General features: G+C 38.4%; 1 protein-coding gene across 1 annotated transcript in view; it reads right to left on the reverse strand.

Moving 5' to 3' along the window:
- The window catches only part of FBN2 (fibrillin 2), a 122,370-nt gene that overhangs the window by 31,869 nt on the left and 68,652 nt on the right, over positions 1–21,849 (reverse strand). The window contains exons 22-38 of the mRNA XM_059836422.1: positions 21,604–21,654; positions 20,664–20,789; positions 17,498–17,725; positions 14,217–14,342; positions 12,269–12,397; positions 11,027–11,152; positions 10,244–10,369; positions 9,293–9,415; positions 9,040–9,165; positions 8,340–8,465; positions 7,259–7,381; positions 6,046–6,168; positions 4,348–4,473; positions 2,078–2,200; positions 1,736–1,858; positions 1,294–1,455; positions 244–312 (exon numbers count right to left, since the gene is read on the reverse strand). Of these exons, the coding sequence (XP_059692405.1) occupies positions 244–312; positions 1,294–1,455; positions 1,736–1,858; positions 2,078–2,200; positions 4,348–4,473; positions 6,046–6,168; positions 7,259–7,381; positions 8,340–8,465; positions 9,040–9,165; positions 9,293–9,415; positions 10,244–10,369; positions 11,027–11,152; positions 12,269–12,397; positions 14,217–14,342; positions 17,498–17,725; positions 20,664–20,789; positions 21,604–21,654 (2,136 nt within the window). The remainder of the gene's footprint in view (positions 1–243; positions 313–1,293; positions 1,456–1,735; positions 1,859–2,077; positions 2,201–4,347; positions 4,474–6,045; positions 6,169–7,258; positions 7,382–8,339; positions 8,466–9,039; positions 9,166–9,292; positions 9,416–10,243; positions 10,370–11,026; positions 11,153–12,268; positions 12,398–14,216; positions 14,343–17,497; positions 17,726–20,663; positions 20,790–21,603; positions 21,655–21,849) is intronic.

Here is a 21,849-nt window from a genome sequence, read left to right on the forward strand (position 1 = left end):
TAAAGTAAGGAAGCACACAAAAGGTATGCACCAGATTGTTTTCCTACTGAAATGGTGTTGGACTTCTTCAATATCCTTTTGCTCTGTGCCTTTTCATGTTGTTTCCCAATTCACATTAACAGTTGTTTTAGCTTTGCACTAAATATAATGATTTTTGAAAAAATGCCGTTCCTCTTCAAAGATGACCTCTTTTTTACTATTATCATCAGTATCAATCATCACAGTCATTTATAAGAAACTCACCTTCTAAAATAATAGTGATGGGATTTGGTCTGAATCCTTCTCCCCCTGGACAGAGAGTATTGTATTCAGCTAAAGGAAAATATAGGAGACATGTCAGTCTCATAAAAAATAAAATTATGACAACAGAATCATAAAATATCACTTGTGTTTTTAATGGCTGTTCTTCCATACAGTCATTTGGTCTCTACTTTTTTGACCTATTCACAGTAAATAAAACATGTGCATTAGATTAACAGAAAACCAATGTAAGATGAGGAGTTATGCTTTCTTTTATTAGCATAATTCAGATACTCTTGAGGCAAGCACAATATTGATTTTTCCATACGGTGTCCTTACAGAGGCATATGCTTTCTCTTTTGATTAATTCTTTAATATGAAATGTCAGCATGCCACTGATAAAGGTAAGTGTCAAACCTGGAATTCCTACTGTTATGAGGCTGTAAAGAACATACTTGACATTTGTGTTGCAATATTCATTAAAAACTTTCAAAGCTCTACAAAGCTAATAACTATCATTAAGTAATAGTTTTGAAAGTACTCAAGAGTGACTTAGACATAAATAACAACAGTTATCAACACTCTTCTTCTGGAGAATAATGAAGCCCTCCAAATTAAAGCCATGATTTGAGTTCTAAGCATAATGAATTTATTTCCTTACCATCTTGGAGCTGCTGAGCAAAAATGCCCAGCAGATGTATGCACTCTATTTCATTCTTATCTGCAAAGTTCTTAATTATTTTTTTTTTAATGGGAGAAAAATAAGAGCAAAATAAAGTGCACAAAACTCCCTAAAGTATCACCTGGTCTGGTGGGAAGTGCCTTCTAAAGGCAGCACTGATTTATTAGTGTGAGAACAGGCACCAACTCAGTCACAGAAGACTAAAGGTCAGGTCTGTGATGCCCAAGTCCACACCCCTGGTCCCTCTGACAGTGGCAGGGAAATTTGTCTCGAATGACCAACATACAGCAGCACAGCAAAAGACTGTAAATTCCTTTTCCATCCCGTCTGAAATAAGGCAGTACCAGGAGAACATGAGAACATTTCCTTACTGCTGTTGACAGGGGGGCAGGTCTCACAGGGGTTCCCCCAAGCCTTTCCCAGTGAGCAGCAGCACGAGGAACGAGTGACTCCAACCCCAATCTCAGTGTTGCAGGACAGGCCCCCATCCCCTCTTGGTCCAAACTTCAGGTAGCAGCTGCCCACACGGTTATCTATGAAAAAAACACACGTGGTTACAGCTGCACACCATGACCCAGGCAAAGAACTGCAGGCATTCATCTGCAATTTCATACCTAGAAGGATGGATTCAGGTAACATGGTGCTCTTGAAGTCACTGGCACTTCAAGAACATTGTTAGTTATTGATGTCAAGAGAGATAACACTAGAAAACTATGTAACAGGATATGCAGAATTGTGGAATCATTATTTTTCTATCTTATTTGCATAAAAGCAGTGATTTTTAAAGTGATAGTTCAGGAAGCTTTTACTTACCCACACAGCCCACTCCAGTAGGATTCAGCTGGAAGTCTGGAGGACAATTACACTCATATCTTCCAGGAGTGTTTACACAAAGACCATTAACACAATTAATGGGATCAGCACATTCATCAATATCTGAAATAGGAAATTCACATTCATAAATCTGCTCATTGGACAGAAAAGAATAATTTTACTTTCTAAGACAACTTAGAAAGTTTCAAATACAAGTGAATTTTAGCTGAAACTGAGTGTCCTAAAAATAATTCACCAAATGACTACAAATAAACCTTGTACATTTTCAGATTTAAGAAGCCACTCTTTTTGCTAATGTATTTCTGAAAAGCAATGACTTACCTGTGCAATTCCCCCCTGTTCGATCCAGTTCATAGCCATCATCACAGATACAACGAAACATTCCTGGGAGATTATTGCAGGTGCCAAACACACAAATATTCTGGAAGGAGCATTCATCCACGTCTGAAGGAGTGTATTAAAACCAGAAAGTTACACAGTATCACCACAATATTGTTATTATTATTGCTGTTGTTGTTATTGTGTGTCACAGCACCATAAAAGCAAAAGGAGACACATGCAAAGTATTTTAAACACTACATTTTTCAGTTTGTGTAGAATACTACACTAAATTTCTATTTGTGAATTTGTATTTGTAAAGTAAGTGTAATAAGAAGATAGTGTGCAGGCATCAACAGTCGTATCTTCTTGGAGGAAGAATACAGGGAAAATAGGACTATAGGAAGTATAAGAATTATCTATGATTTTCTCAAGCCCACATTGAAATAGTTATGTAGTAACTACACACAGATGAGCTAAAATGCATCTAAAGGACTGCCAGCACACTCATCTAAATTGAAGATGAAATCAAGTTGAAAGACACTGACAGAAAACTGGATGATTTTGTCAGCTGCAGTGTAGAAAGCAGATGAACACTGACACCACAGACTGCAAAGCTATGGCTTTAGGCACAAACTGCAAAAGACTTCTGAGCTGAAACTAAGTAGGATAGGAGTGGAAAAAAAACCCCTCCATGTACTGTCAGACAGCAGGACTTTTAAAGTTGCCAGAATAAAGCAGCTGTGGAAAAGTCAAATGCTGCTCTGGCATGTATTAGTGAATTATTTTTAGCACAGTCAGGGAAGTGGAAAGCATTAATATCATTTTACAAAGCACAGCCAAATCTTAATTTGAAATTCTGAGTACAGTACTCTGTGGATGAACTAATATTGGACAAGACGTGCAAAAGGGGTATTAAAATTATTACAATAATAAAATATCTACTTTTAACCTGGCTGGATTACCTTAGCCAGAGGCTGAGAAGTGATAAAATGCCTCTTTATAGTAATATATGAGAAGGGTTAGATTCTGAGGACCATCTGAGAGACATGTTTTTTAGGGAAAATGAATGGTCAACATCCAAAAGTCTGAGTCAATTTCATCTGGAAAATAAAATTTCTAAATACCCTGGAGTGCAGCCATGGAATGACCTCCAAAACAGGTCATTGAGAAGCTAATGTACTGACATCTCAAGAGACTTCTGAAGAAAGTGGATTAATAATTTTTATCACCATTATTTCACTAAATCAAGACTGGATTTTGCCTCTTGATTGTAGAAATCAGCGAAGGACTCTTCTTACTATTGTACAGATTAATATATCAACCTCAAAATGAGAGAAATAAAAGCTAACTTCTTTTATGAATTCGGCACCCAGATATTTTACTTTTCCAACAGCACAATTTAATCAATGGAATGCTTTCAGATGTCTTTTGTAATCACAGTAACACATTAAGCATTTCTCCAAAATCCTTCAATTGTTGGACCCAAATCCTTCAACAGGCTGAGCCAAAATTTAGAATTACATTGTTTTTCAAAACACTGGTTGGCTGGAATAGATTGGATCTATTAGGGGATTTTTATTAGACCATTGGCACCACTCTAATACAAATGAGCTGCACCAAGAAATTCAGTAAAGGTGACTGACAATACTTGATAATGATGAACAAACCTGACTTGGGAACAGGTCAGAAGCACCTGAATTATTCTGAAGTCTGATTCATACATGTACACCTGAATGCTGGAACATGCCATGCTCTGGACTGAATCTTGGAGATTTGAAACCTGTTTATCGTATCTCACCAAGAATTTTAATTTCCAAAGATGTTATGTGGTTTTCACCATTAAATATGAAATAAGTTAAAAGTTTTGGGGCACCAGCTAAAATGTTTTCATTTACTATACAGCCATATTAAATAACAACAACAAAAGGTGAAAGAACACAATAGGGAATAGAAGCTTAACTGGACTAGAAAGTTAACACAGGATTTTCCACACACCATTCAATAGTGACAAAAAGGAAGCAAAAAAAAAAAAAAAATTACAGAATTGCTGAGGCAAACCTCTGCTCTGGGATTTATGGGTGAAAGCCAGGAAAGCATCACAAAAAAGATGAAAGCAACCTTCCAACATAATTCACACTGAAGAAATTGCTTGTATGTGAAACATGTGGTGCTTTCTCTGCTTCCAGGTTGAGGTCCTGCTCGTTGCTCTTTGCTTCAGAGCAGCCAGCCCAAACTCAGAGAGTAGAGCTGAGGCAGCAGCAGCAGCTCACCTTGGCAGGACTTGCTGTCAGAGGCAGGGGTGAACCCCATCTCACACTCGCAGCGGAAGGTGCTGGGGGCGTTCAGGCACTGCCCGTTTTCACACAGCTCCACATTCTCTGCACACTCATCCACATCTGTGGAGGACAGGAAAAATCCTCTCTGGAACTACAGGTTTCACCAGCAGAAATACACATAAATATATCCTGGTGTTCAAAATAATAGCGCTGCTGAGCGTTGAAGGTATAAAACAGAACACTTATATCCTGAGGCACGTGGAAAGAATGCAGAAAAGCAAACACAGCTTCTAAAATTATTCCTTTCACATTTCACGATTCCTTACTCCTTGTTTTTAAGTAACAGATGAAAATTTTTTTAATAATACAGGCTTTTAAGATTCAGTTTTGAATAATCTTGACATAAAAGTTAAATATCTGGCTTAAAAAGTCAAAATTTTGCCTGTTGGTATATATTGCTATGCTATTTTGTTAGAAAAAAATGTTCAAAAGGCAAATTTTCCTAAATAATACATAGAAAATTATTATAATATTCATTTTGGAAAATATTCTTTGAGGGTGAGGAACATTACAAGTACTGCTTGCACACCAGCAATTCTCCTTGTATGCCCCAAAAGAGCTATAATAAAAGAGAATGGCAAGGGAGGGCATTCACCATTTCAGTCATCATAAGAAGTGATAATTTTGTCAGGTATGGTTATGATTGTCCAAAAAGGATTTTACAAGCTTTCTTCATTTTATTAGTTCATAATTAGCATTACGTCTGATTTTTAGAGAAACCCAGAAGCTCAATACAGGGATAAAACATTGTTCCCATGAACCAAAATCTTGAAATACAAAACCAAGTCATATTTGAAGGTTTTTATTCTCAAATAAAAAACTTCACACTACTAATCAGAAAACTTTGTTTCTAAGCTTTAAATTAATTTTTGTTTGTAATTAGGCAGTTAGACAATAAAAAATGCATTCACAGTAGTTTTCTAGGTATTTTACTATCATTAGGATGCGTTTCTTCAGACCTTTAAATATGGTGACCAAATAGAGGATGTTGTTAAAAGCTGAGAACAGAGATAATGTTGTATCTCTACCTGTACATGATAAAGATCAGAGTAACTCAAGACACAGTAATTAATATTTAATATCAAATCTTTACACTCGATATAGTACATGTCAGTTTATTTTGAGTCGCTTCCTGTGTGAATAACAATGTCCATTCTCACCTAAAAATTTAAATGCAGAGATCATGGGCAATGTTTTTTAACTGCAATTTGTTTTTCTGTTGAAAAAGTCGTATGTTAATGATCACATCCTGTTCTACTGGGTGATGGGAAAATAGATGATGTCAGAGGAACTCTAATAGAGCTGGCATTTGGTGTTGTTGATTAGAGGCACTGCTGCAAGCAGGACATGCACGTTCAAAATAACTGGCATGAAGATGAGGAGGAGGAAGAAGCAGCAGACAGGAACTTTCCCCAAAAAAATAGACCCAGTGGGTCCAACTGGGACACAAATCAAAGGAACAGTCAGGTGCCTCTGACACCATTTCTTATACAGGACAGACAAGAAGCATCTTGATCTTAAATTACATTTTCACATTTATTGTCTTTCACTGTGGGCTCAGGTCTAATTCACAAAGGTTCCGTACAAGAGAAGAACCACCAGGGACAGGTCAGGTGTCACAAAACCCCTTACCAGAGCAGGTAAAGCCATCTCCAGTGAATCCCTCTGCACAGGCACAGTGGTAGGAGCCCGGGCTGTTCACACACTGGGCATTGGTGCTGCACCGCTGGGTCCCATTGGAGCATTCATCAAGATCTGCACATTGGGGTCAAAAAGTACAGGCAGCAGCACAGCAATCAGTAAACTGGCTGGTAATTAGCTGCCAAGATAACCAGCATCACTGCAAACTTGATTTATGTCTCCATAAATACACATGTTTAGTATTAGATGATACAGGGTTAATCTACAGTGACTCCTTTAAGTTACAGCGAATGGGACTGGGCAAAATATTTCTGAGCAACAGATGGAATTCAGCTGGCTCATTACTTGGATGTTAAAGTCCTGTTAATGAGCTTAAATTTAGAATTAGTTTTATTAAAAAGAAACTGAACCAAAGAAATGCAGTGAGGTAAAAAAACTGCCACTTATTTAGGAAGTCTCCGCAAGTAATAGAAGAAATTGAAAACACTGAAACCCCATGAGAGTTGAGGCAAGTTATTCACTTGGATGTTAATATGTATGAAAAAAAAAAAAAAGAAAAGAAAGAAGGAAAAAAGAAGAAGAAACAAGAATTCTCATGATATTTTCTAGCACATTACATCAATAAAGCCTTATCTTCCATAGATCCCAAAATATTCTTAAAACAAAAAGCAAGTATTACAATCTCTTAGCCACGAAAATGAAACATGAAGGCAAGGGGACATACACAACTACAGCAGCCCAGCAAATGCAGACACAGGTTTCCCACCCCCCCAGTCCCAATCTGGTTTACATCAGGGTCTATAAATCAGATAAATTACAAGACATTTACAAAAAACGTTTGAAGGAATGGAAATATCTGACTGACAAGAAAAAATAAAACAAAATCTATTTAATTTCTGGGTCTGTTTTTTTTTTTTTAACATTCTACTAGCAGTTGTATATAAACTTTGTAAAATATGTAGTTAATTTGGAAAGATGTTACAGCATTAAGTTTCTGAGACAGTAAAATTTTCCTTTTTCTTAGAAAACCAAATCGGTGAAACATAAGAATCTTTCATACCCATCTATGTACAGGCTACAGCACACAGAAGAATAATTCTTTGTTTCTAATGTACTAATCACACAGTCACATTACATGCTTTCAGAAATAAAAAAAAAAGAGTGGGGAGAAGGAGAAAAAAATCTTTGTTTTCTGTGTACTTACCAATACACTTAATGCCATTTCCAACCCAACCTTCTCTGCAACTGCATTTAAAACTTCCTGGCACATTGACACACGAGGCATGCATGTCACAGTTGTGAGCTGCAATTTCACACTCATTCACATCTACAAGCACAAAACAAACTATCAGTATTTACATCAGAATATGAAAAATTATGCTCCTTTTACATATTTCCACTATGAGGGCTTTCACTCCTTTGAAAAACAAATGTTTAAGAACTTAATAAAATTCAAGAAGGCTATTTCATATTCTGTATTAGTACAAAGGAGTGACAATTGCATTTTATTTTTGCTCTTTGTTTGCAAACATGACAATCAGTCCACTTTCCTACAATGGCTTTTCAGCATGAAATTAACACTCTTTTCCAGAAATATGAAATATGTTGATCTTTTTATGTCTTAAACTGGGATGAGGTCTTTCGGTGCACAGCAACATTTCAGTCATAAAAATAATTATACACAGACGGCCATAGTAATTATACAACAGATTCCTAAACACAAAATTGTAGGAGAAATTCTGTCAGCTTTTTTTGGATGAGCCTGGATTCTTGAGAACATGCAGAAGAAAAGGTACTGCTTAAACATCACAGAACTTGTAGAGTGATTATGAGTGACTACAGAACTTTAAAAATTGTTGGCAAAGGTTGAAGGATTTTTAATTTTTTTTTTCCCCTCTTGTTCTTTCCTTAGACCACATGGCCATTTCCTGCAGCTTGAGTTGAGATGAGTTCATCCTCCAGGTACATGTGACAAATGAGCACTGATAAAAAACTTCCAACACAACTGCAGCCTCGCCATCCCAAGCCCAGATCTGTAACAGGGGTGTTGACATAACCCGGGCTGCCAAAATCTTTAAAATTAGTTTGCAATGGACCTCCAGCATTGATACTGGTGAAGGAACACTTCCTTTAAAACTCTGGCACATGCTAGCAGATGTGAAACACTCATATATATACCAATATATACAGATACCAACCTCTCTCTTGTGTGTGAACACTTGTGCATTTATTTTACCTGGAAGCCAACCAATGTATATAACACATTCACTGGAAATCTGTTTTACCTGTGCACCCTGTGGTTCCTTTTTTGACTGAATACCCAACTTGACAGTGACAAATGAAGGAGCCTTTGGTGTTTTCACACTCCCCAAACATGCAGATGTTGGAATTCAAATCACATTCATTCACATCTGTAGGTGATTATAAATTAATTATTAGTTGGACATTACTGTCATTTTGGAACACTTTATTTCAGGTGAAAATACCTATTATATGAGGTCGTAATGTATTTCAGCTGTTCCACTCTGCAAATTCCCTAAAATAAGTAAAGATAAATGTGTAGTACAAATACCACGGCTTTCTGGCAAAACAAACACCATTTGTTTTCACCTTTTTTTGGAATGCCAATTAAAGGAATATGAAGCAAACTTTATCTTACGAGAATGACTTAAAATAATTTTCTTAAAACATATCCATGATCATAATAATTTTCTTCCAATGAACAGTTTTTGAAGTGCCCCCTTCTGAGCCCCTCATCTGATCCCCTCTCAGTACACATGTTCCATTATAGTAAAATCACACCAATGTTTTTTAACTATAGGATATGGTTCATTGTTAAGGAGTTACCAATAGGCATACAGATTATTTTCTTCATAAAATACACTATTTCAATATTCGCTTTGAAGGACACAGCAGAAAGAACATCCTGAAAAAGCTGCAGAATCTTTAAGACTTACACTAAATTTGGTGCATACAGCTACTTACCAACACAAGCTTTCATGTCTATAGAAACCATAAATCCATCGTAACAGAGACAGCGATATTCCCCTGGGATATTGGTACACTGCCCACGATCACAGATATCTGGATTGTTTTCACATTCATCAATATCTGAGGAGGGAACAGAAAAAAAAAAATTCAGGTAATAATTCTGTCACTGGCATGGATGGGCTGGAACACCAGCTTGATTTTGGCTGAAAGATAATGATGCTGGAGCTTTTCAGGTGTAAAAACCTACCTGCACATGTCCTGACATCTGGCATCAGAGCATAGCCATCACTGCAGCTGCACTCATAGCTGCCCTCTGAGTTAGTGCAGTGGGTGTCACAGCCTCCATTCATTATCATACACTCATCAATATCTGGGGAAGCAACATTGGTGGTAATAAGTCTACTTCTTTAAGAAAAACATCATATTCCCTTCAGATTTTACATAAAGAGGTTCATCAGTGGCTTCATTCTGAATTTTTATTCTCATTCTATTGTCTCTGATTTATATTTGGTTTGTTTTTCCCTCTTTCAACTGCTTTTTCATCTGTGGGAGCAAGCTGCTAAGTTAAATGTTGGTTTTGCTCCTGTGTATTGCTACAGGTGTAAAAAAAACCTCAAGAAAGAAAGTTTGGAAAGGAAAGAAAGAGAAAACCTGAGAAACTTAAAGCTTGAAATGTGGCACAAATTTGCAATTCTGTAAAAAACCATACCAAGCAAATAGAAAAACCTCTCAGTACTGCTGTTTTCTTTGCAAGGAGTTGATGTGCTGGGCACTACATAATTCAGCACTATTACAGTGAAGGATTAAAGAGATGCTTATGATAAGGAGAAAAATGTGAAAGATAGACCATGAATGCATAGAACTTTTCTTGCTTGATCAAGAAATCTAGGTGTGCTTTCTGGTTCTTAGCTCAAACCTCTGTTTTTAATCAGTACAAACCTCTGATTTTACTGGAGCAGTAAAGGAAGTATAATTTCAAATATTCTGCAGAGTTCACTACAGCAACCATATTTTTATACCTCCTTTATATTCCTTTATACTTCTGTATTCCCACAATAGCTCATAATAAGCCTCAAAGCACATGAGAAAACAGCCCTGCTGATTTTCGTAAGGAAGGTGTGAAGTTAAATAAAAGCAAGGACAGATGGAACAATGCAGCTGAAGCACAAAATCCCAGGTGCAGGTGCACAACACTTGCCTGTGCATCCCTGTCTGTCAGGAGTGGGCTGGTACCCAGAGTCACAGAAGCACTGGTAGGTCCCAACCATGTTCACACACTTGCCATTTCTGCAGAGACGGTCACTCAATGAGCACTCGTTCACATCTGGGGAAGAATTGTTCAGATCAGTTGCAATTCAGAATATTTAACAGCTTAAACAGCTCAGGTTCAGGAAGAATGAGAGGTAATACTGCAAACTGGTGGCTTTCAGGTTTTTTAAATTTCTTTCTTGCTCTTGGCATGTTCCAGTTCAAGGAATGGAGTTCTGCTATGTTTAAGCTGTTGTCCAAAGATATATCTTCTCTGACTCAGGTGTGAGAGAATGAATTACAGAGTCTGCTGTGGGCATTAATTACCAAGTCTGCTATTCTCCATCAAGAAAATAAGCCAAAGAGACAATATGCTTCTTTTTGACATTTCTTTTTTTTTCCTTCATCCTTTGGGTGGATTATGTGCTAAAAGGAGAGATGCATTTTAACACAGGACAACACCTTTTTGTGACTGATTAAAGTAGCTGCCATGAGTGGTACAGTCCTTTCAGTTGCTAAATAACCCCTAAGAGGCCTGATAAAACCCTCCTCTTTGGAGTCAACAGCATTACTGACACTGAAGATTTTAAAGGCTTCTAGTTTTTTATTTGAAGATACAATTTTTGATATCAAGGAGGAGCATTAATTTGTTTAAGAGATTCCTGAGATCCCCCCTTTCCTAGGGACTGACCATTCCTCAAACTAAAGATTCTTTTCCTGCGTTGAAACTCACCCAAGCATTCCTCCTGCGATGGTGACAGCTCATGCCCCCGGGGGCAGTCACAGCGAAAGCTCCCCTCAGTGTTCACACAGGTGCCACCTCTGCACAGCAGAGGGTTGCGTTCACACTCATCTATATCTGCAAAGAAACCACCACGTGCAGATATAAAACGGGCACATGTAAGGGTAACAAAGAGAAAAGCAATTCCCAGTGTCTATAAGTGAGAAAATGAAGGGATTGTTTCATGGTGTTGCACCTCTACTCACGCGGCACAACAGAGGAAACCAAAACCTATATATTATTATTAACTTAAAGATGGGTATTTTTCCTCTCAAGAAAACCAGAAATTCATCATTTAACATTAGATATCCAAGAAAACATGACAAGCAAGGGCAGCAAATTTTGGATATTGCCCTTTAGAACAATGGATTATTGTGATGTATATATATATTTTTAATTGCTTAAGGCAATCAGACACCTGTTCATGCATGCATTGAAATTCCTGTCTGTAGATGCAATTATGGTGGTAAAAAATTGTGTATCAATTTTTACCTTAACAGCTCCTCAGTTTGGTAATTCCTGTGTGTGCCATGGTGTGGCTGGGAAATATTCTGGCTACAGCTCATAAAGGAAAACTGAATATTTTACTCACAAAACTGATAAAACCAGCTAAACTACAGGTGTGGACAGAGAGAAATACAAACAAAAGATGTTCAAGGCGCACTTACACTTCTGGACTCCCAGGAAAGTCTAAAAACATCACAATTTGCTTTTGGAAAACAAGTAAAGGTGACTGAAACCTAAGATTTTTTAGGGTGGCTAGACACGTTTTGGTGTCTCCAGACCCATTCTTACAACTTTAATCAAAATAAAGAGATGTAATTTTTTTTCCAGGAAATGAGTCCTAGAAGAAGCAATGAAAAGGGACTGACACTGCTTTTGAAACTCAAACTTTCTATTCCTAGCTTTACCAAATATTTGGAAACCCCATTAGCAGTTTTAAATGAATTGTGTGAAGAGCTGCTTCCATTCAAAAATATATGTACATAATAAGTGTCTCTTAAGGGTATAAGTAATTAGCATACAGAACAAGCAAGGCTATATACTTAATTCAGTTATCTGTCTTTATAAACTGCATATCTGACTCATTTGCTCATGAAATCACAGTAATGACACATCTGAAGTGCTCAGCTCAGATAACAGCCAGGCTTTGCACAGCAAATGGAGACTCCAGGGCATCCTGGCAACACTTACCCATGCAGTTCTTCATCATCATAAATCCACTTTCATAGCCATCAAAGCACTCACACTCAAAGCTGCCAGGAGTGTTGACACAAGTGCCACTTCCACACAAGTCTGGGGAGATCCTGCACTCATCAATGTCTGTTTCATAGCAGTGGAGAGGTTAGAAAAATCAAACTGGGTTTAAGGTTATCCTGCTTTTCACAGAAAAGAAATGTCACTGTAAATTAAGTCTACAGAAACTATATACAGTATGCAAATCAACAGAGAAAAAAAATTACTTATAAAAACTTCTGATTATGTGAAACGGTTCAGGAAAGATTTGTAAGGCTGAGTCTTCAGAGCTCTCAGGCCATAGTAAACTATGTAACAAGTCTGCCTCTATTAAGTGTAATTTAAGGTTAGATTCTTAAGGAAAAAACTAAGTGTAAGACATTCCAAGATATCATTCTTACAGAGGTATCAAATGACTCCATGACTACAATGCCACTGATTATAATTTGATTATTATGAAGATATTTAACCAGAAATAGCATTACAAGCCTACATACACCCTTTCCATTAGGAATTAGCTCCTATCAAAGCTAGATTTACAGTTCACTGGTTGTCTTGTTAGTTAAGTTTGAATGAAACCCACTGCAGAAAACAACAGCAGGAAAGACAGAAGAGCTCTTTTTAAATCACACTGGTAGTGAGTCAGAAATCTAAAGGGGGAATGTGGATATGATCCAGTGAAACAGGTAAGTGTTGCAGGAGAGGAGTCACTGCCCATGGACAGGTTTCTGCTGGGTGATGACACTCAGTCCTCACAGATGTGTGGAGGTGTCAGACCCACATGGCAGATCTGTCACATTACTGAGTATCTGGGTTCCTATAAACTTTATAAAACAATTTCTTGCTGATTTAAAAAAAAGCGAAAAAGTAATTTCTTTCAGAAAACCTGTTTCTCTACAGCTGCTCAGTGGAGTAATTTTATCACCACAGAACAGAAGGGGGGGAAAAAAAAGCTTTTGCAAGTTTTCTGACCTATTCTGGTTAGTTTAGAAATAAAGTTTGTAAAATACATTCTTCATCAATGCAATCACTATACAAACAAGGAAATCACCAGTTAGGGCAATGTTAGCATCCAGACCAACCTCAGTGAACATGCCTTACCACCCACACTTCATAGTTATTACTCAGACACACTCACGGACGCCTGTACATTGTAACAAAACCTCCTTCATTTTCAGCACAGAGCCAGCCACCCACAACGCTGGCATCCAAGTTCCCACAGCCACAGAACTGTCAAGCTTATCTTCGGATTTTCCAGACAGTAAAGAACAAAATCCTAAACTTGTAAATTAAACACACGTGTCTGTGTCTTCCTGAGTTAACGCTGCACTGGTGTCAGATTTGCTGAGGTGCCCTTGTGTGTTCTCCACCATCAAATCTAAATGAAAATTAACTTACGGTCTCTAAAATCATTTGGTGATACAATGACCAGAGAGTAAGAAACATAAATTAAGATAATTTCTCTGTTAGAACATTAAACTTGGCTTTGCTGGTGATCTTTATTGATTTTTCTTGTTGTATGGATACAGCATGACCTGAGCAGTTTAAACATCAATTATAAAAATATAAAAGTATTGTATTTATTAAATAATCAGTTTCTGAAAGGAAAACTTGAGACTGTTAGCCATTCTGTCAAAAGATTAAGCTCTTAGAAACTGAAGGGAATTAATGGCATTGGGTTTCCAGATCACCAAGCTATGCCTCAAGAGCAAGTCCCTTTAAAAAGCCCCAGGGATGTGGTGGAGTCCCCACCACTGGATCTTTCCAAGGTGGTGCTAGATAACCTCCTCTGGGCTCCCTTTCCCCACAGCAGGTTGAAGGAACAGGCTGGTCTTTCCAGGTCTTTTTCAACCAGGACTATTCCATTATTCTAGGGAAAATTGTGGAAAATGCAAGGCTTACTCACCTGTACAGTTTCTTTCATCCATATCTAAAGTGAACCCGCTGTTACATCTGCATTTGAAACTTCCAATTGTGTTTCTACATTTACCATTCATGCACATGCCAGGGAACACCTTACATTCATTGATATCTAGGAATAAAAACAAAGGAAGTAAATAAGAAATTCTTGAGCATAAAGATTTATGGAATCAACAGGAATTTCCTGTTCCTTCTTACCAACTGCGCTGAGCATAAAAGGCAGGGTTTGGGTTAGAGGGGACATCCTTGGAGACCTGACTGGAGGTGAGACATTTCCCTATCTTTCTGGCTTTCTTTGCTTCACAATATCCAAAGCAATAATTAAGAATTTATGTTTATCAGGAGTCAAAGAAATTCAGGGATACTCTCTGAGTTGAAACTCTGGACTGTGTAAGTTGCCCAAGTTTGCTTTGTGCTACGATCAATATTCCTGGCATGCCTGACCTAGTCTGTAAAATATGCAACCATTACCTGGCTGACTGGATTTGGTTTTCAAACCAAAAACTGCCAGTTTTATCTGGAGCTGTTTTGAAAATGGTATTTTTTTTCTTTAGTAGAGTACCAAGTGAAATATTTCACCTCTCCTCAATGCTAAGTAACACAAACTGTCAAAGGATCTTGCACAGGACAAGGCTGAATGACCTCTCCTACACTCTGTGAAATAATTTGCTGAGGCAATGTCCCTAAATGAGAATCATCTTCAACAAAACAAACACCTATCTCCCACTCATTTCTGTGAATGGAACACAATAGTGGTCCAAATTAAGAAACAGAAACAGGAAGCCAAACCTCAGAAAACCTCAGCCTAGACAAGAGTTATCAAATAAATAATTTTTTTAATTAAACAAGTGTTGATAAAATCATTTTTGCTCTTGTTGTTGTTGTTATTTTCCTTATTTCTTTAAATCAATGAAAATCAAGAGCTTTGTCTGAGAGTAATGACTCCTGAAAAGCAGAGCTTATTTATGGTGAAGTAGAGGTCTCACCTGTTCTAGCCTTCTAAAGCAGCTCAAAATATTCCTAGACAAATGCTTCAGAACCCTTTAAAAAAAACCCCCAAAAAAAAAACCCTAGCAAATTTCTGGATCACCTGAGCTTCTGGGCACATAAAACTAGTTTTTCTCCCCAGATTTTACCCATCTGAGGTAACTTGGGTCTGCTTTAACACTTTCCAGCTTATTCTGTATTGTTGTTGCTCTACAGGAGGTGAAGCTAACAAGAACTGGTTAAAATACTTTTATTTGACTCCGTTATCACTGAAGATCCTTGTGGTCACTGCATTCATGATCATAACAGAACAAACACCCTCTCATTTTAATCACTTACTGATTTTGCAAACCAGATAAAGAATCCATCCTTCTTCAGTCTCTCAGAGAGCCCTAGTCAAATTTTAGTAATACTTTATGTTTACATCTAAAATAACTCATTTCTTATACCATTTGATGCTTGGCTCATTCCCTGTGAAGCACTATCTTAAAAAACATGCACATTTTGCACTATTCCTTTAATTCAGAATTCCTTTCCTTTCAGGAATTTCCTTCTCCTCCTCACCCAATTCAGACTTTGCACCTTTTGCTCTCAAGCTCCCATGAAAACAGAGAATCCCCTCACCTGTACCACCAGCTCTTTCAGAAAAATACCTTTATCCCATCTCTCAAGCACACTTAACAAGCAGCCTGAAACCCAGGAATTCCTCAGGATACCTTCAAGGATGCACACACATTTAATCCTCAGACACCAGAACTGATGCCTTAGGATTCATGGTTTTCAGATCCTGTACTGCTTTAGTGTATACTCTAAAACTCCATAGCCTGTCATCTAATCTTCTCCCATTTTATTCAGGCAAAACAATTCTTCTCTAGGCATGAAACTGAAGGACACCTAACTGTCTCAGGCCCTGAGAGACATAAACAAACGTCAAAATTTGGGGGGGGCCAAACTTAGAGTAAATTACTTAATTACCTGAAGCTGTAACTGGATGATTAAACCCTGACATGTAAATGGACCAAACTTTACCTGGGTGAAATACTCATGATCGTTTTCTGTCACCGTGATACTTTCTGAAAAATCCCTTCACCAGGATTTCTTCTCCTGGCAAGATGAGAAGCCTCAGCTTCTCCATGTTTTGCTTCTGTGGAATGTGATTTGGAGAATTGTTTACCCAGCATGTGAATTGTTTTAACTTAGTGACCAATCCCAGTCCAGCTGTGTCAGGACTCTGGCCTGTCACAGGTTTTTTATTATTCATTCTTGTCCAGCCTTCAGATGTGTCCTTTCTCTTTCTTTAGTACAGTTTTAGTATATAATTTTCATATAATATAATATAATATAATATAATATAATATAATATAATATAATATAATATAATATAATATAATATAATATAATATAATATAATATAATATAATATAATATAATATAATATAATATAATATAATATAATATAATATAATATAATATAATATAATATAATATAATATAATATAATATCAAAAAATAATAAATCAGCCTTCTGAGAACTTGGGGTCAAGATTCTCCTCTCCCACCTCATCCTGGGGACCCTCACAACACTGCAACAGTTTTCCATCTTGGGTTTAGCCTCTCTCAGAGGCTTCTGACTATTTTGACAAGCTGTACCTATTGAAGGCCTTCAATAAACACCCATAATTTTGTCTAGCCTCTGTTCTAGGAACACTTCTTGCTGGCTGAGGTCTATGTACAAATCACAAATGGGATGGGACTACTGAGGAACAGCCTTGAGCTGTTTTATTTTCCAGCATCAGTCTCATTACATGGGTATGACAATGGGAAGATGCCATCAGCTCACATCCCAGGCAGCAGACCAAGAACTTAATGTGTCAACTTTATAAGCTTGTTGACCAATCACACAAAGCAGAAGCATATTGACAGTGGTTATGTCCAATTGCTATAAGCACACGTACCTTTGGTTAAAACAATGCCTGCTTATTTCAAATAAAATACCTGCTTGTAAGCCTTAAAACACAACACACAGAGCTCCATTATTAAACTTAAAACTTTCTAATATCACGCCAGATAAACTTTTCCGTAGCTTTTCTGCCTGCCTCCTGCAGCTTTCTCAAAACCCTCTAATATTATAGCTTCCCACAACACACTCCAAGCTCATTAGCACCACCAGCTCTTTCAGGCCTTTATCCATCTCTCAAGCACGCCAAGCAGCCTCAAACCACGGAATTCCCTCTGGGATGCACCCATACTCACCCCTCCGGTATCAGGAGGAAGGCTCACCTTTGTAGAACGGCCTGCCAGTGAGAAGATCCCCCCTGCTGGAGAATCCGGGGCCCCTGGGGCACAGGGCTCGGTGTTCCTGGGAGCCGGGCGCGGGGCAGCGCTGGCAGCCGGAGCCCCAGGCAGCCCCCAGGGCGCAGCAGCAGGAATCCATCCGGAGCCTGCCGGGCACGGCCTGCACACATTCCTCCTCCTCCCACCGCAGGTAGCACTGCTCCGTGCGAATATCTGCGCTCCACAACAACAACAAACAGGCGTTTATGCCTCTTCTTGGCTGTTACATTGTGAAAAGTGCATATTTTATGATATTTTCACAAATATTTAAATGAACATTATATGTGTTGTGTCACAAAGTTATGCTGTGTTAATTTTCTTAAGTAGTGTGTTAAATAAAGTTTTAGGTTATAACAAAATGTTAAAATAGAAACTATGCTATGTAAGATACTTTTTTTAAAGAAAGGACTGGCAGCAGATACCAGCCACAGGACACCTGAATCTTTCAGAGAAAGAGAATTTATTGCTCCATTATCAGAAGAAACCGACTTCTTCCCATCTCACTCTTCCCGCCTCACTCAGCTGGTTAGGATTAAGAGGAAGAAGCTGACACTGCCCAGACAGAATCCTGTGTTTGAATGGAATTTATGCATCATGTATGAGATGTATGAATATAAAACAGGCTGTTGCTTTTAAGGGTTAATCCTCTCTTAAAGGGGGTCCTTTTTCGGGCTTGTGCTGCCCAGAAAATGGTGCCCAGACTGTCCGTAACTCTTTGTTTCTATTGTCTCATGTTGTCATTATTGTCTCATATTGTCCTAATCCAAATTGTCTAAAATTACTTTAATTATATTGCTATTTTTATAACCATTTTATTACTATTTTAAAATTTTAAAAACAAGTGATTGGCATTTTCCACATACGTGCTGAGGCCTGAGCAGCAGATTTCAGCTGGAGTTGACTTACAAGATGAATCCTGGGTACTGTCATTAACACCACCAGTATTATTTAGCTAAAAAGAGATTACAAAAGTGCTTATGCTAGCTCTGTATAACCTTGTATAGTTATCTATAAAGAACGTATTAATTCTAAGAAACTTTTCTAAGTGCTGTTGATGCCATAGGATTTTGCCTTGTATATTTTTCACTTCTTTATGTATTTTTATATCATCCTGCAATTCTTTGGTGTATAACTCTAAACTCTATATACAGAGCAAGCTACTGCCTTCATATTTTGGTCAGACAAAACAATTCCTCTCTAGGCCTGGGAATCAAGGACACCTCACTGACTCAGGCTGCAAGAAATGTAAATGGAAGTGAGTTGGGGGGAGCAAACTTAGGGTAAATTACTTCATTATCTGAAGCTGTAATGGAATTGTAAATGTAATTGGAAGATTAACCCCCAATATGCAACTGGACCAAACTTATAAAAGTATAAAAACCTGTGACCTGTCATCCATATTGGGGGCAAGCCCTGGCAGGGTTTTGTCTGTCTTCAGGAAGTGTACCTGAATGCCCTTCAATAAATATAACTACTTTTTATTCCCTTAATTTTGTCTGGCCTCTGCTTTTAGATAGCCCTGGAAAAGGCATCAATTTCTTCATGAATAGAGGCCTGTTTGTGGGGCTTTTTAGGGGAAACCCTCCAAAGCTGAGGCCTGGGCTCTGGCCAAGCCCCAGTCCTTGCTGGATGGGATGTGTGCCACCAGATCCAAGAGCTTCTGTGCTAAAAATATAATCAAATTGCTTTGACTTGGTGATTTGGGCCTATAAAACTGGACCCACTTTCGGGGTGAATTTGGAAACCCCAGTTACAAGTGGACACACTGTCCAGGATTTTCCCAACTGCTGGGAAGGGTCCTCCAGGTCCTCACTGTGAATGGGGCTCCTCAGCCACTGAGGATCTGGATAATGGTGGGGCATTTAGGCAGCTAGGGATGAATCTTTCTCAATCACTACCCTTTCTCTCATATAGTAATGATTAGGGGCACTACCTAGCTTACTTTTACTTGTTGCTAAAACAAATCGTGTAGTTTTATTGAATGAATTATTTTACTTTTGTGTTGCCTTTATATTCTTAGTAATACCATTCTTTATATTCTTAGTAAAACACCATTCTTTCCATTGGTGTCTGTGTTTTTTAAATCAGTCCTGTCAATTGGCAGAACACAAGAACACATTAACACTCAGCTCCTGCTCAAGACTCTGCCTTTCTGCACAATGTTCAACCATCTGAAGTTGCTGATGTTGCACTACAGTTAAATTTCTGGATACTTCCTGTGCCACACAAAAGTACAAGAATTTATTCTGTTGTCTCCCCATATCAAGATAAATACTTACCCTCACATCACTGCTTTCTAGGATTCTGTGTGTATTTGACAGGACAGACACATGTATTTCTTTACTGTACCAAGTATTATCACATATTAAACAACCCTTTTATTTGATGGGACAGCCACATCTGTTTTTTAATTGTACCAGACATTCTGACTTATGAAATGACCCTTTTGTGGCTCGTGTGGGTGACAAAAGAAAAAAAAATTAAATGGTTAAAAAAAAAATTTAAAAAACTGTCCCTATATTTATGTTACTGAATTCACTTAATAGTGCAGTGAATACAGATTAAAAAAAAAAAAGAAGCCGACTGTTGTTAGGCTTACTGTAACACCAGCTAGCAGGAAAATACAATAGGGTTTCCAGAAAAGTTAATTATGGTTATAATAGTCAAGGGTCCATCCCATTAGCAGCAAAGAAGGTCAACCAGAAGACAAATCAACCAAGTGTGCAGGCAAAATCTTGTACTTGTGTACCCAAATGTCAGGAAAAGAACCACACACTGGCCTGTGCACTGAAAAAAAAAGAGTGATTTGCACCAGCATATTTGTGCTCACCATCCATCACCCTGGACACTGCTGCTCCTGAACAGGAGTCAGAGCAGGGACAGCACTTTAGCACAGCCTACTGACTGCACTGAGGGCAAAACAAGCCTCAAAACAAACTCATTCCTCGAAGGCATTAACAGCTCCTCTCTGAACTGGCACAGATATTTGACATCTTAAGCCGGCACGTTATCTGGGATAATTCAGAAACAAACCACGCTTTCTTTCCAGCCCCTTGAAGAACGACTCTTGACAGCTGGGGGACACAGCTGTGAGAGTGGGGTGTGCTCTTACCTAAACACACTCGCCCTGTGCCGTCCAGGGTCAGCCCCTCAGGGCACTCGCAGTGGAAGGAGCCTCGGCTGTTGATGCAGCGCCCATTGGGACAAACCCCCGGGAAAACCTCGCACTCGTTCACGTCTGTCGGGGACACAAAGAGTTCAGTTACCTGCTGGCTCCAAGGGGAGAGCTACAGCTTTATGGAGAATTTTAAGCAACAGCAAAGAAATAACACAGTGAATCCCCTATTATGACAGGGAAAAAGTGACATATTGAGTGTAGTATGTGATGTGAGGTAATTCATGCTTATATGAAATATGCATAAAATAAAGTCATGAATAAAACTGTGTATGTAACAAAAATCCAAAAGCCTAAAACCGCTGACACTCAGGAGACAGACTGCCACAGCGAAATTGTGAAACTCCAGATGGCAGCAAGGAAAGAAAGCCTAATTAGCAAGCAAAAGGACAAGGCCGGTGCAGAGAGGAGCCTTTCCCGGGACTATCCGGGGAACTCTGCAAGAGCGATGAACACTTGATAAGTATCTTCAATCAAGATAACCAGATTCTCAGGAACATACAGCTGAACACTGGGTTCCCATAACTCGATCAAACACCAGCCACCTCCCAGAAACAGCATTGTCCAGCCCTGCACAGAGAAAAGAAACTTCATCCATATGCGGGGTGACAAAAGAAATGGGGGCACCTCTGCCTCAGGCAGAAAAAGCTGTATAAAACAGACCCGAGGAAGACAGCATTTGTGAACAGAGGGGGATCCGGAGCGAGAGAGGTCAGATCGAGGTTCACCCAGCGCCGATCCGGGGCTTGATGCTGTCTCTGACTGTGGCTATCGAGGACTGCATTTTTGGTTGTGAATATAAAATCTTTTGTTATTACTATTAATTCAGCTGTTTCATTTATTACATATAACACTGAGTAAGAAGCAAAAACTTCACCTTCACAGGTAACACCCTTCACTCTGGCAAATCCTCTTGAACAAGCTGTGTCTGGAATCAAGACAGAGAGATATTGTTACTGCTTTAGAGTGACAGGAAGGCAGGAGCAGAAAATTTAAAAGTACATGGATCTTCAGAATTTGCTAATAATTTCACTCTGTAAGGTGGGAAGTGCTCTAGTCTCAATCAAGAAAAGTATTGACTCATATTTAAACTACTGACTCATGTTTAAACTATTGATTCATG

The sequence above is a fragment of the Haemorhous mexicanus genome, chromosome Z (assembly GCF_027477595.1).
Source record: "Haemorhous mexicanus isolate bHaeMex1 chromosome Z, bHaeMex1.pri, whole genome shotgun sequence".
NCBI lineage: Eukaryota > Metazoa > Chordata > Aves > Passeriformes > Fringillidae > Haemorhous > Haemorhous mexicanus.